Here is a 15,481-nt window from a genome sequence, read left to right as displayed (position 1 = left end):
TTTATAAATATTAAAGGGGAAATAATAAATCCCCTAAGAGATCTATGAAAATACAAATAAACAGTAGAAGGAATTAAATAAAACAATTTAAGACCTGAAAGTGGAAATAGAATCAATAAGGAAAACCCAACTGAGGGAAATATGGGATGAAAACTTAAGGAACTCAATCAGGAGCCTCAGGAAGTCTTGCCAACAGAACGCAACAGATGGAAGAGAGAGTCTCAGGCCCTGAAGTCACAGTAGAAGAAATAGATACCACCGTCAAATAAAGTGTTAAACTTAAATAACTCCTGGCACAAAACATACGGTAAATCTGGGACACCACTGAAAGACCAAATCTAAGAATAATAGGAATAGAAGAAGGAAAAGAAACTGGGATCAAAAGCACAGAAAATATTTTCAACGAAATCACAGAAGAAAATATCTTCAATCTGAAGAAGGAGATGCCTAACAAGGTACAAGAAGCATAAAAAACACCAAATAGACAGGACCAGAAAAGAAATTCCCCTCCACACATAATAATCAAAACATTAGGGCTGGAGAGATGGCTCAGCGGTTAAGAGCACTGACTGCTCTTCCAGAGGTCCTGAGTTCAATTCCCAGCAACCACATGGTGGCTCACAACCACTGTAATGGGATCCAGTGCCCCCTTCTGGTGTGTCTGAAGAGAGTGACAGTGTAGTCACATATGTAAAATAAATCTTTAAAAAATCAAAACATTAAATGTACATAACAAAGAAACAATATTAAAAGCTGCAAGGAAGAAAGGCACTCCCCTGCCTCTCACTTGAACTAGCTATGTAAGAGTCATAGCTATGACAGCGTCACCAGCAGAAGGTCCTATGGGGATTCAGAATAAGCATTTCACTCAGAGATCAAGAAATATCCAGATGAGTAGTGTCAGCCAGGTGAAATTATGGTACTCTGAAAGCTGACTTTAATCCAGGTCTAAGATCAAATAGAGAGACAGTACCCCTCGTAACGCCACATGACAAGGCTGCCAAGTGGAAGGAGGGACCAGAGAGGAAGGAACCAGACCTTGTGTGGTCTTGAATACTGTGATGAGAACTGTGGGATCCTCCTGCATAGACAACTGCAGAGTTTTCTCAGAAGGGCCACAAGAGCAGATTTGTTCCCAGTGAGTCTGAAAAGGGCACTGCAGTCATGGTGGCTGTGGTGCCCTCTTGGTCAAGGCAAAGAAGGATTCCATGGACCACCCCCCCACACACACAGCTTTGCTCCAAGATGGAGTCAGTCAGAGGAGGAATTGGCAGTGGTCTGAAAGGTGAGGGCCAGAGGGGCTGTCATGCTGTGCTAGGTCTGGTGGGAAGATGCCAGCATATTCTCTCTCTCTCCTCCTCCCTCCCCCCTCCCTCCCTCCCTCCCTCCCTCCCTCCTTCCCACTCAGCCACCAGCTCTCTTCCTCACACCAGACATACTGGCCAACTCCAGACTTAACCCAAGGTGCTGCCTTCCACCAGCCTTCCATCCTCGAATCACACTGTACTCAGAGGACTTGGGGTCCCAGGTTCCCAGGTAAGCTCCCATCTACCATGCAGAGCAGTGCTCCAGTGGGTGCACTGGTGGTTGCTCATGCCCCAGATCCTCCTTCCAGACTCTCGTTTCTACATCTTCCCCCATAATTAAGTTCTTAGTCAAATCAGGACATCCCTTCTCTTCTCTAATGGTCAGAGTAGCTTTGACTCCCAGCCCCAACTCCATCTAACAGGACTGAATGAAATTAAAGAGAAAACAGAAACTGAAAGATTTGGTTTCTTCTTAATTCTTTTTGCTCTTAAAGTTTGTATTACATGTGTTTTATTTGCAGGAGGAAACCCACATGTCATGGTGGATGTATGATGTCAGAGGACAACTTGCAAGAGTCAGTTCTTAGTATGTGGCTCCGGGGACTGAACCCAGGCTGTTAGTATCGGCAGTAGATACCTTTATCCACTGAGCCATCTGGCTGGCCCAACTCTTTTTGTTTTTAGCCTTCTTAAACATTAAAATAATAACTGGCATAAAAATAGTCAAAAAGTATTAAGTCAGGCCTAGTGCCCCAGGTCTATAATCCCAATGCTAATGAAGCAGAGGCAGGAGGAACCATAGCTCAAGGCCAGCCTGAACAACACAGCCCACTTGAGGCTGGCCTAGGCTACATGAGACTCATTCTCAAAGTAGCAAAAAACAATGAAGAGCTTGATGGATAGAACAGGTGGACTGGCAAATGTCAGCATCACAGCACAGGGATTCCTTTAGAAAACTTTATGGAGGGGGCTGGAGAGATGGTTCAGTGGTTAGGAGCACTGACTGCTATTCCAGAGGTCCTGAGTTCAAATCCCAGCAACCACATGGTGGCTCACAACCATCTGTAATGAGATCTGATGCCCTCTTCTGGTATGTCTGAAGACAGCTACAGTGTACTTAGATATAATAAATAAATCTTAAAAAAAAAAAAAAAAAGAAAGCTTTATGGAAACTGGAGACATAATTGTTGATAGAGTCTGTGACTAACATATACAAAACCCTAAGTTTCCCCACATCCAGGACAGAAGGTGTGGAGGGGCAAGGGGAAAGAGGGAGAGAGAAGGAAAGAGAAAAAGAAGAGATGGGGTGGGAGAAAGGAAGGGGAAAGAAGATAATAGAATAGGAAAGATGAAATGTAAAGGAAAAGTATATGGGGGAAAGGTGAGGGTTAGACCACTGTGCAGAACATAGTGGTTTCACGGGCTGTAATTCTAACAGGAACCAAGATGGCACTGGACACAGAAATGAGATGGGGAAACGGGGAAGGGAAAGGAAGAAAGGAAAGAGAACTTGAGAGGGAAGGGAAGGGAAAGGAGAGGAGACGAGACTATGGTGGCGTGTGCCTGTAACCCCAATACCTACAGGGCAAAAGCACCCAAGAGTAAGTTTTGAGGACAGCCTGGTCTACATAGAAAACACTATCTAGGAGAGACAACAAAGAAAAGAAAAGTAGGAGGAAAGTAGGTTGGGCAGGAGAAAGGGAGGGAAGAAGGGAAGAGAGAGGCAGGCAGGGAGGGAGGGATGGAAAGAAGGAAAAAGAAAAGATAGGAAAACCACAATCCAATTTATACTGTTCTCATTGGAGTTCTTTAAAACTTGTGTACAAGCATGTACATGCACATGGCATGGTTTGCATGTACAGACAAAGGATAGCCCATGCACTTGGTTCTCTACCTCTACTGCATGTGTTCCAGGGATCAAACCCAGATTGTTAAGTGCAGTAGCAAGCAGACCCACCTACTGCATCATCCATCTCATCAGCCCATGTTGGTTTTTGAGACAAGGTCTCATCTATACCCAGGCTGGCCCTTAGTTTGCTACATAGCCTAGGCTGGCCTCAATCTCATGGCAATCCCCATGTCAGCCTCCTGAGTACTGAGATTCCAGGTAGATGCTGTCATACATAGGTCATAGTGGAGTTCCTCAGAGGTTTCAATCATGATAATATACTATAAGCCATCACAAATATGACCATAATTAATCTATAATGGGTGCACCACAGAGCTTAAGCCTCTTCTTTTTCATATTCCATAGGGACAGACCTCTCACTTGTCCTCTCCCAAGAATCCATCTCAGCTTCTTCTTCCTTATTTAATTTTATTGATCATTAGTGTGGCGAGGACACAAGAAGGGCCAAGGACAACTTTTCTGGGTGGTTCTCTCCATTCACCATGGGATCTGGGTATCGAACTCAGATTCTCAGGTTTGTGTGGCAAGTGCCTTTGGCCACTGAACTGTCTGTCACACTGGCCCTCTTTCAGCCTGTCTCACAAGTGACTACAACAGTGTTTAGCGGTGACTGTCACTAACAGTTGCTGAGTTTCCTGCAGATTTCCCCTTGGTGTCTTCTTTTTTTTTTTTTTTTTTTTTTTTTGGAGCTGGGGACCGAACCCAGGGCCTTGCACTTGCTAGGCAAGCGCTCTACCACTGAGCTAAATCCCTAACCCCCCGCTTGGTGTCTTCTTAATTCCAGGCAGGTTGCTGGTTTGGGTTTCACTCAGCTTACATTTGGGTTCACTATGTAGCACAAACTGGCTAGCCACTTACTATATAGCTCAGGCTAGCCTCAAATCCAAGCTCCTTTCTCTAATTCCTGAAGATTGGGATTCCATGCCACGCCATGTATGTATTTCACCAGAGTTCTCAAGAGTAATCTAACCCTCAGGCTTGTCCCCTCTGAGAGCTCTACTGGAGAAGATCCTGCTGCTTAGATGACTTACCTGCAGGCTCTTATCTGACTAAATGTTCAACAACAGAAAAGACCTCTTGATTTAAGCAGTAAGTAAATGCACTGGTCTCTTGGACTCCCTCAGTAGCAATTTAGTTCTAGTAACCATCACTTAGGACATGTGTCCAAAGCCATGAAACAAGCAGGTGTCTGTCCTGAGCCTGATTTGATCCTGGGCAGGCCAGTCCCCACAGGCTGCAGGTTCACTTCCTACCTTAAACTGCTTCCCGCAGGTGGAACACAGGAAGTCCTTGCGGTCGGAATGCCGGAGCATGTGCAGTCTCAGTTTGTCAGGGCGACAGAAGGCCTTGTCACACTCCGTACACTGGTAGATCTTTTCCGAGTGGAAGCTTCGCACGTGCTTTTTCACCTGGCAGTAAAGACCAGGGGATGCTCAGGCCAAAAGAAAGGGTCAGAGTTGGCTATGACGCTAGAGGGAGCCAACGCACCACCGAGGACTCTCAGCAGCCTGGCCAGCCGTCCAGTGTCAAGGGAGGACTGCCCTCAGTAACACACACTGTCCTTGTCACAAAGAAATAGAACAGGCCAGAAAGCCCCATAAATCTGAACCTCCCAAGTGACTTAAAGCATAGAAGTAAGAGCACTGTCTTGACCTTTTGTACATCTTCTTTTTTTGAGGCTAATGGTGGGATGGCTTTGGGTTTAAATGAATCTTGCTAAAAATTACCTATAAGAAAACAAAAGTCATTTGTCCTCATTTCTGTTTCTACACATGTAGAGGTAATTGCTTCATTAGTAGCTGATCCTCTCATATCTTCCTATTAAAGCAGGTGGGATGTAGCTCAGTATAACATAACTGCCTGCAGCCATGCACGCTCTAGGTTCAATCTCAGTTCTGGAAGAAAAGGGTCAGGTTCTGAAGAATGAAAGATAGAGATCAGATGACATTGGCAATACCACTTCCCGAGCACAGCCCTGACTGCCATCCTCCCTGACAGGAAGAGACTCTCTTCACTTTCAGGTAATTTCATACCTTCACCCTGGATTCCACTCCAGTACTTGGCTGGGAGTGGGGATAGAGAAAGACAGGTTCTGAACTCTCTGAGCTATAAATAATAAACAAAAAGGCGCTTTGGGAGAAGCTAAAGCTCAACAGAACAATGTGTGTTAGCATTTAGGAGACTTTGAATCCAACAGCCAGCACAGAAGTGAAAAGGGAAAAAGCAAGTATGCTATGGACAGAAGCTAGTCTTTGAAGCACTTGGGTTCACTAACGCTGGAGTCCCTTTTGCCATTACATTTTGCCTTAACTTTCCTTACTCTACAGAGAAAAACTTTCCAACACCATCATTGTCAGAGAGCTAAGATTAAATCTCACCCTCTTTATATATATATATATATTGAGGCAGGGTTTCTCTGTGTAGTCTTGGTTGTTCTGGAACTCGCTCTGTAGACCAGGCTGGCCTTGAACTTATGGAGATCCACCTGCCTCTGCCTCCCAAGCACTGGAATTAAAGGCGTGAACCACCATACATAGCAATTTAAAGAATATTTATATAATATATAAATATATTGTGATTTAATTCCTTACTGAATAAAAAATATCAGTTAAAATTAAATCAGTGATACTCTGGGACTTTTCTATCCCCACTTTGCCACGATACTACAGGAGAGACAGTCGGTGCTTGGTCCTTCCAAATACACAGCCTTCCTAAAGCAAGAGAGAAAGCAGAATGGTAGGGAGATGTTTCCCATGCAGAAACGGAGGAGGATGCTGCAGACTCTGTGCTGTTTCATGAGTAATGGATATTTGGCAAGGAATTTTAAAAGGCCTTTTTAAAAATAATAACCAGATGTGGTATTTCAAGAAGATTTTATATGTATTTTAGTGCAGGTGTGCAATGACACACACGTGGAGATCAGAGGACAGCTGCAGGGGGCAGTTCTCCTGTGGAGTCCAGGGACTGAACTCGGATCTTCCGGCTTGGCAGCAAGCACCCTGACCCACTGGGCTAGCTTGCCAGCACCAGACGCAGTGTTTATTACTAGAAATATAACTTAAGATATTTAAATAACACTGATCTGGACAGTTAAGGAAAATAATACTCTGTGTGTGAAAAGTAGTTGGAAAACTATTGCAAAGTTACTTTAAAAAAAAAAAAAAAAGCATGAGAGGCAGGAACCGGATTGTCTCAGTTTTCCACTTTTAGGAAAGGTGGAAGCAGACAGGAATGTCGGTCACAGACACTCACCTGGATAAAATCTGGGAACCGTTTCTTACAAGTTGGGCAGGTGAAGTAGCCATCATTGACATGAATGGCCACATGATCTTTCAACAAATCAAGGCGGTCAAAGGATTCTGGGCAAAAAATGCAAGAGTAAGTCTTCTGGTCCGAATGGAGCTTCATGTGGCTCTCCAAGGAGGCGCTGCTGATGAAGCCCTTGTTACAGAGATCACAGGTCAACGGGCAGTTCCCCTCCCGCCCATGGAAGCGCAAGTGTTGGTCCAGTTTGTCCTTTTCCCGGAAGGCCTTCCCACACTGCAGACATTTAAAAGGCCGGAAGGACTTCCGGATAAACAGATGCTGAAGAGCTGCATTCTGAAAGACACAAACAGGGCCGAGGGCTGAGAGACCCGGAGCGACTCCTGCAGTTCAGAGGGGCTGAACTCAAGGACACGGGGAAGGGGGGACCTGAGGCTGAAGCAAGCCCAAAACTGTGCTGTGAAGACTCAGTTTCAGGCTTTCGCTTCATAGCCACATGTGTGTGATTCCTTTAGAAAGGATTTAAGTAAATTTCAAACCATGTTTTCCTTCTTTTTCATTTCCTTTTTTTTTTTTTTTTTTGAGATAGGATCTCACTATATAGGGAGCTCTGGCTGTACTACAACTCAGAGATGCCCCTGCCCCTGCATCTCAGGAGCTGGGATTAAAGGCATGCACCACCACACCCTCCTCAAAAGTTATCCTCAATAGAAACTAAAAAAAAAAAAGGAAGGAAGGAAGGAAAGGAGGAAGGAAGGAGGGAAGGAAGGAAGGAAGGAAGGAAGGAAGGAAGGAAGGAAGGAAGGAAGAAAAAACCTAGAGCAGAAGAGAACAGAGCAGAAACTGGAGATACGGAGAGCACTTGGGTAAGTGATACATGTTGGTGAGAGCAGAGGGTGGCAGTCAGTTGATGCCCTCCATGAAAGAATATGGAATAGATGAAACATTTCACAGCACAGAAAGAGGAGCTGACGGGCAATCAGACCTTCCCCGGAGGGAGGCAGACAAAGACACAGGCATGGGGTCCTTTGGGCATAAGGCATGAAGTCAGTGGATTTTTCAATGTGTATTATTGATCTCAATTAAAGAAAATGAGCAGAATGGGAAATGAAGATTTCTGTGAGTGTATTTGTTCATGGGGCATGAAATGAACACATGAACACATCATACATGGAAAATATGTATTTCAGCTCTTAGAGAGTGTGAAGGACTAGTTCCCACGGTAGTTCTAGACAAAGCTAGGCTCACTGCTGTGCCTCTGGTCTAAACCGGTCAATTTTGCTCTTTCCTTCTCAGGACTGATTGTCCTTCTGTAGCTGGTTATCTGTCTATCTTGTAAATCCATGCAATTGTCACGGGGAATCCAAGGCAAAGAAGACTGACTTTCAGTGAGATCTGTCACAGCTGCTGGACAATCAACTGACATTCCACCAAGAGCAAAGCCCCACAAATATCTTTTACACAGAGAATACAGAATCAATACTTAATCGTGCCACAAGGAAGACTCATTCCTAAGTTCCTCAAGCACAGAGGCAAAGGTCTAGATAGCTTTACGGTAGGGAAACTATTCAGAATATACCTGTGAATGGCTGTGCCTGAACAGCTATAAGGAAGAGTCATTGAAAAGTCAATAGGGATTGTCAAGCATTATCTGTGCAATGAAGAAAATGCTGGTGTCAGCGTACTTTCAATTGCTTATCAGAAGCACCTTGAAAACTATATTTAATGTGACATAATTATGGGGAAAAGCAAAATATTTATTTTTGATCTACAGAAATTTCTGAACACGGTCCAATTCACATACCAGGAAACACTCCCTCCCGGCTTCTCCACCATGCCTAGGAGAGGTATTTACTGTGCTCCCTAGTCATTTATTCTGAGTGGAAAACAACAATTCTGTTGTCTTCCTAAGCTGACTGAGGCTGCAGGGGGTGTGGGAGGGGCACACATTTTATTCCTTTTTGAATCTAGATCCCTTAATAAACTACTTAGTCACAGGAAATCTCACATATTGGCTTGAAGATGAATACGCTGTATTCCAAATGAAACTCTACATTATTCCTAGGTTCTTTCCGACAGTATCCACAGAGACCCTGAAGAACGATCTCTTCCAAATCAGCCACGGTCGCTCTCCTCTCCTCAGGCTGCTTGGCACATTATCCTGACACACACTTGGCAAAAGGCTCTTCCTATTTTCCTCTACTTTCAGAATGTTATGGGAAGATGCCAGAAAAGCAGATGCTCTCCTGAGGCTCAGTGAAGATGTGGGATTTAGAGCATGTCTGCTGTTTAAGAAGCACTTCCCTGATGCAGCCTCGGTCAGGTTTCCAAGGACAGACCTGCTGCACAATCGCACAGGGGCCACAAGCCTCCTGGGTGCTAAACCCACAACTCGGCTGGCTCTTCGCTGCTCCCTTGTGCTCCTCGGGCTCCTGTCAGCTCTGATTAGCCTGAGTACCTTCAGACACTTGGCTCTAACAGAGCAGCCACCTGGCTCCCCTGCCTTCGTTCCATTGCAACTGCTATCATCTGTGTCATTTCCATGGAGCCCTGAGCACTGAGTGCTCAAGAGCTGGCCTGCTTCTATCTGAGCTAGTGGCTCTCGTGTTGCAAGGGAGTGAGTGAGTACTGGGCTACCCCACCCTTGACCCACTTGAAGGCTACTTCCGCTCTGAGATAGTTTCTCTCAAGCACAGCCACACCTGGGCCATTTGTACATAGAAGAAACCATCACAAACAGGGAGGCTGGGCACAGATGCATTGTGGGTCTTCTAATCCCTAAGCTCCCATACTGTTACCATACCACGTGGTACACTAACTGCTCTGGGGATGCCAAAGTAGTAGCCTCCATCTAAACTCTATGGCACTACAGTGAATTCTTCGAGGACTCTTCTTTTGTAAAATGTTTCTAAAGTTTGAAATTAATAGCTAAGGGAACCCACACTATTAACTCACTGTCATCCTGAGACTAAAAAGAAAAGAATCAGCTTATTTGTTGGGTTTTGGTTGTGTTTAAAAAAAAAAGAAAAGAATATTCTTCAGTCTATCATACACCCAGCTTTCAAAACTTTTAATGGGTTAACAACACACCTCTCTCCACTCTCCTTCAGACACCCAAACCAGGGTCACAACGCTAGCTGTACTGTCCCATAACAGCACCAAAAATTTCAGTGCCTGTGCCTCCGATCCAATGGTTGACTTCCTGTGGAGTTATCTACCTCCCACAAGAGACAGCTTTTTCCAAACGCCTGTCTCTTCCCATCTACAAGTGATTTCCTGACTTCCCTATATCCGGCCTTTTGTTCTTCTTAGATCCTGGAGCAGTCCCGGGCTGCACTAGTGTATTTGACAGAGAACTGCACATCTCTTTCTGTTAACACTGGTTCCTTATTACACTAGAAGCCCCAGAGCCCGAGCTCTGTTGGCTACCTAGACACAGCGGACCGTGCAGTCCGCATCCAGCACCTTAGCACACAGCACTGAAATTGCTTCAGAGCTAGCAGGGCCTTAGAGATCGCTTTGTCCTCGCCTTTGTTTGCACAGGAGGAATCCACAGCCCACAATTTACTAATTTATCTGTTTGCAAATAAAATCTTATCATCCATTCATTAGTTTGCATTTACAGGGGCTTCCAAATTGTATCTTCATTCTGTATTTCCTAAGCACAGTATGCAAAGAACAGCAGGTCAGCGAACACTGAAATAGCATTCCGGGTATGTGAAACACAGGAGACAAACCTACCTGCAACTCCAGCTGAGCAGGCAGCATTAGAGGAGAGAAAAATAGTTACATTACCAATTGGACCGCAAGAGTTCCCTTCAGTTGGGTCATTACCAATCTGGATAAAAAGATGAAGAAATACACAGCCCTGCTTTTTAGAATGTGTGAGAGGGGAAAAAAAAAACAAGACAGATCAACTAAGATTGACCTCAAAGGGCTACACACGTGGCTTTTGCTTTGATGCAAGGAGCCTTGTGATGATCTGTACCCCGCCTCTTTTAAGAACCGAAGTGCTCAAACAACCACTTGACACAAGTATGCGCCTTGTTATTTTTTCCCCTTCAAAACAATGGGATGGAGCAAGCATTTCCCTGAACTTGGTAACGCACACATGGTAACAGCTGGGCAAGAGGACAAGCGCAGACAGGGAAGTAATACATAGAATGTATTGGAAAACACCCGCTCACACAACTTCCGGCATATATTCATGAAATTCTTGAAGTTATATAGAGGGATCTGAAAGTTGTATGTATTTTGACTACAGGACCCTCTTAGAGGATATTTAAACAGTTTTCAGCGTCACTCAAGTCTGTCATGTGACTAAAAATGTTTAAATGTATTGTTAAATGAAATGCATTTCAAAGGGCCCTTCCAGCCTGTAAACAGACCAAGCGGGAAGAGGCCCAATCTCTCTTGTCTGCTGCAAGATCCCAAGCCAGGCTCACGTGGGTGCCTCCACGAGTCACTGCTAGAAAGAAAGAAGAAAGGAAGACCAAACAAACCAGAGCTAGTGTGACCGTCCACCTAGAAAAGGCTAGAGAGGTGTGTGTGTGTGTGTGTGTGTGTGTGTGTGTATGTGTGTGTGCTCGTGTGCACATGTGCATGTGCATTTTATGTACAAGTCAAGTGTAAACAAATCTTTTTACACACTAGCTGCCACAAACACAGACATTACACAAAACCATATTACTTTCCATATACACACACTGCAGTTCCTAACTCAGGTTCAAATACAGCCCACAAAATACTAAAAGAACCATGTTGGAAACATGTTGGAAATGCAAGTCTGAAAACCTCTGCAGACTCGCAGCCTAAAGCGGAGACACAGACTACACAGTAACACACTAACCAGCTCCTGAACGTTCAGCTCTGCTTTAAGCTGTGCCAGGTGTGTACCCTGAACCTGCCCCATTAACCGAGACAGATCCCTTCTCAGGGACACTTGCTAATTTCCCCTGGAAACTACAAATAACCAATTTAGTTACCCAGAATTTCCTTGAGGGCTATGATTATACTCAGATTAGAATGGCTGGAAATACAAATATTTTAGGTTGGAAAGTGTAGCTTGGTGGAAGGGTCCCTGCTTAGCCCATGTAAGACCTTTGGTTCAATCTATGGCACCAAAAAGAAAAAAGAAAAGGAAAAAAATTAAGTAAAATAGAAATAATTATTGTAATTAAATAAGCCTAAGTCTCTATTTTGAAACTCTGAATTCAGGAACATGGAGAGCTACCATACTTTAAGTGTACTAGTTCATGAGCTGCCCAAACCCAGGCCTGCAATCATTGACTTTAGGACAGTCATGTCAGCTTGCCAGGAACAGAATCACTGAGAAAAATAAGATGATAGAGGGGGCACATGAAAGGCCAGACGCAAGATTTCGAAGTGAATGATCATCAGGCTGAACCACAAAGCCCTGAGAGAGCTGTCTGAGAAGAGAAAGGTAGCGGCCAGCCAGGAAGTGTGCGCCCGTTCCCACTTACTCGGATGCGTTTGGCCCTGCGCATGTCATCGGCTGTCAAAGTGGTCTGGGTAGGCACTAGGCTCTCTTCTTGCTGTGGCTGCAGGTGCAAGGTGTGAGTTTCTGGTTCCTGCTCCAGAGAAGACGGGGTTTCCTGTGGCAGCTGAGGAACTGGGATGGACGCTTGTTCTGGCTGATCTAGTCCGTTCAGAGCAGCTGGCTCAGCCTCATCAAACTGCTCCTTTGCAGGGAAATGCAGCAAGTCCTGAATTTCGCAAACACCAGGAATTACCACCCGATCTACATGAAGATCGGGGATACAGGGGCTACTTATTGGCTCAAATTTAGAATCAGTGGTATTGATTTACTTAAGAGAGAGGGTCTTGCTACATTTTCTAGGCTGGCCCCAAATTCCTAGGGTCACTCGGTCCTCTTATATCAGCTTCCTGAGTGGTCAGGACTATGGAACAGGACACTGAACCCAGCTATGGCTTTTTAAAAATGATTGGCATTATGGGGCTGAAATAATACTCTCCCTCTGAGAAAGTTAGCCAACAGGTGAACGCGTACCAAAGGCAAAGACTGTAAAACAGTTTCCTGGTCACAGAACAGGAAACTGATAAAATCTCTCTGGGGTATCAATCACTCTAATGGTTTAAATTAATTAAGCAAAGGCTTCCCAGAATACCTCTGGTCAGCTTTAAAATTTTAGCACAGTAAAGGTAAATCTGAACTGTAAGTAACACTTCAAAATGTCCCCTTTGTCCTGTTCCAACCCTGCTTTAGTTGACAGGACAACACTCTAATAAGACAGAATGATAAACACCAGCACAGCCGCGTCTGGAGAGGAGCTCCTCAGAGCCCAGTACCTGTGTTCCATCGTCACTCTTTTCCCCATTTTCACTGGTGATTTCCAAACGGATAAATTTTGGAGGACGTCCAGGCCGCCGGCCAGGGCCAAATCTCCTCTTGCCTCGACCCCTTCCTCTGCCTCTTGTTCTGGGGACAAGAGATCAGGGTTACAATAGTCATCACTTGGCACCCCTTGCATTACTCCCTGGGAGTTCTTACAGACACCAGAGTCTGAGTCCCTCACTTTATCAGTTCCCCGCTTCTTCTTTGATGGAAAGCACGTTAGGCTAATGTGTGTTTTCTACACTGCCAGCTTCTCTTTAGCACAGGGATGTCGTAAAATCATTGGGAGGAAATAAGAGCTATAAAAATCAGAGCACTGGTAACACTTGCTGGTGAAAGGGGGTGAGAAAGGCACATAGCACGGGCCGCTTGCCCCATGGTTCCTCCTACCACTCAGTCCACTCTTTCTCCTTTGCATCAGCTTCTGCACCTTCCCAGAAATGTGGCTGAATTCAACTAAGTCTTCTTTTCCACCGCTTTCTAGACAGTCCAAACAAATTTCTAACCCCCACTCTTCCATTACAGGCCAAGTAACCACCCATTAAATCAGTCCCCTTTAACTGATTACAGACACACAGAGCAGCCCTGTCCCATGACTCCTGGGCGTGGCTTGTAGCTCAGTTGGTAGGGTGCTCGCCCAGCTCCCCAGCACTGCTACGCCGGGGGGTGGCACACCACTGTGATTTCAACACTCAGGAAGTGAAAGCGGGAAAATCAGAAGTTCAAGATCATCCTCGGCCACATCCAGGCCAGCCTGGACCACATCAAACCATATTGGGAAGGGAGAGAGAGGAGAGGGAGAGGAAGGAGGAAGGGAAAGGGGGAGGGGGACAGAAAAAGGGAAGGAGGAAAGAAGAGGGGAAGGAGGGAAGGAGAGGGAGGGGGAGAGGAGAGAAAGAGAAAGAGAGAGAGAGAGAGAGAGAGAGAGAGAGAGAGAGAGAGAGAGAGAGAGAGACTGAGATTGCATTATACTCAGCAACAGAACACTTGCCCCACATGTATGAGGTGTCCTGGCTAAGGCAGGAAGCAGGGCGGGTGGACTCAGAAAGAACATCACACATTTATTTTGAAAGACCTGTGTGTGATGATAGCTTGCCTGTCTACCTGGCTAGACTGAGAAGCACCCTGGACATTAGCAAAGAACCTTTGTGTGTATGACTGTTTCCAGAGAGAGTTTCCTAAGTGGGAGAGAGCTGCTCTAAATGCAGACAGCACCATCTCACATACTGGAGGTCTCGATGTTCTAAGAAGCAGAAAGCCACTACCACAGGTGTCATTTGCTGCTGTCTGGCACTGTGAGGTGAGCAGCTCTGCTCTGCCACGCCCTTTCCGCCACAAAACAATCCTGTCCCCTTGGATTACTTTCTCATTTACTTTGTCATAGCAACGAAGAGCTATACATGTGTGGCATGCATATAATATAAATCAGATCCTGTTTCACTCTTCCATACAGTTATTTAACAAATACATCTTTTCTGGGAATGTTTTTCCTTTTGCTTTTTTCTGAGATGTCTTACTACTACTCAAACTCCTGAGCCGAAGGGAATCATCCTGCCTGTCTCCGACTGACCTGTGACTACAGCTACCCAACACCTCACCTGGACTTCAGGAACTGTTAAAAGATTCTTTTTTATGGAAAGTTCTGAATATAGGCAAATGGAGAGAAAAGAATAATGAGCCAATATATTGATACTCAACTTTAAGACTTACTTATGACAAGCTTATGCTATCTTTACCCCCACTACCTCCTCACAAATTACCCATTAGGTATCCTTTATCTGAAAATACTTCAATAAACATCTCTGAACCTTAACAACTCTACATATGCTTACATGAATATAAAGATACAATGTCATTATCACACCTAAAAACATGAGAGTTGTACATTATTAATAGTAGCTAGTGAACATTTTACCTATGTGTCATACACTATGCTAAGCACTAAAGACATCACAACGTATGTGACAGTTCTTACCCTCAGAGATCTGGTAGAGACTGTAGGCAAGCAAACGAAAAGTCATAATGCAGTATAAAAATGCTACAATGAAGCATGTACACACTTTTAGGGATATTCAAGCATGAGTGACTTGATTCTCGTTGCACTGTCCCCTCCATGGACACTCACTCCATGGTCCTATCCTAGCCCTTGTCATCTTAGTAAAAAGCTCCATTATCCCTAATCCACCCACTGTCCACCAGAAAGCATCTCTGCTCTCCTGATCACACTGTCTGCTACCTGGATTCAGCCTCTCATGCCCACTCCCACCCCTGCCCTTTCTTCTTCCACAGCAGGCTCTCCCAGGACGCTCATAATCACTGTTTGCTTTGGGGCCCCACCCCTATTGCCTTTCTTTATTCTCCCTGTGTTGAGGTATGTAATTAAGCCACAAGCCTGTGTCACTAAGCTCCCTGCCCTATCTCTACTAGTCTTCTCGTGGCTGGAAAACAGCACACAGGCTTGCTGTGGTCTCTTTCCTATTTTGTGACCCTGAACCTAAGGTTAGCACTCAGTATTGTAGGCAATCACATGGCTCTTCCCTAGAATATTTCCTTCCCTGTTTTCCTAAATGTAGTACTATGCCAGCACCTATCTTTCCAAACCCTCTAAAAGTGGATCTATTCTGT

General features: G+C 44.9%; 1 protein-coding gene across 2 annotated transcripts in view; it reads right to left on the bottom strand.

Annotated features, from left to right (window-relative positions):
* Window positions 1–15,481, bottom strand: part of Prdm10 (PR/SET domain 10) — a 100,732-nt gene that overhangs the window by 29,266 nt on the left and 55,985 nt on the right. Inside the window, exons 10-13 of one of the 2 annotated variants that reach the window (XM_032909393.1) lie at window positions 12,811–12,940; window positions 11,964–12,206; window positions 6,469–6,816; window positions 4,470–4,625 (exon numbers count right to left, since the gene is read on the bottom strand). In XM_032909393.1, the coding sequence (XP_032765284.1) occupies window positions 4,470–4,625; window positions 6,469–6,816; window positions 11,964–12,206; window positions 12,811–12,940 (877 nt within the window). The remainder of the gene's footprint in view (window positions 1–4,469; window positions 4,626–6,468; window positions 6,817–11,963; window positions 12,207–12,810; window positions 12,941–15,481) is intronic. The other variant, XM_032909394.1, reaches the window with a different exon arrangement.

Source organism: Rattus rattus, chromosome 8, assembly GCF_011064425.1.
Source record: "Rattus rattus isolate New Zealand chromosome 8, Rrattus_CSIRO_v1, whole genome shotgun sequence".
NCBI classification, from domain to species: Eukaryota; Metazoa; Chordata; class Mammalia; order Rodentia; family Muridae; genus Rattus; species Rattus rattus.
Note: the sequence above shows the minus strand (reverse complement) of the source record. Positions and strands in the feature narration are given on the sequence as shown.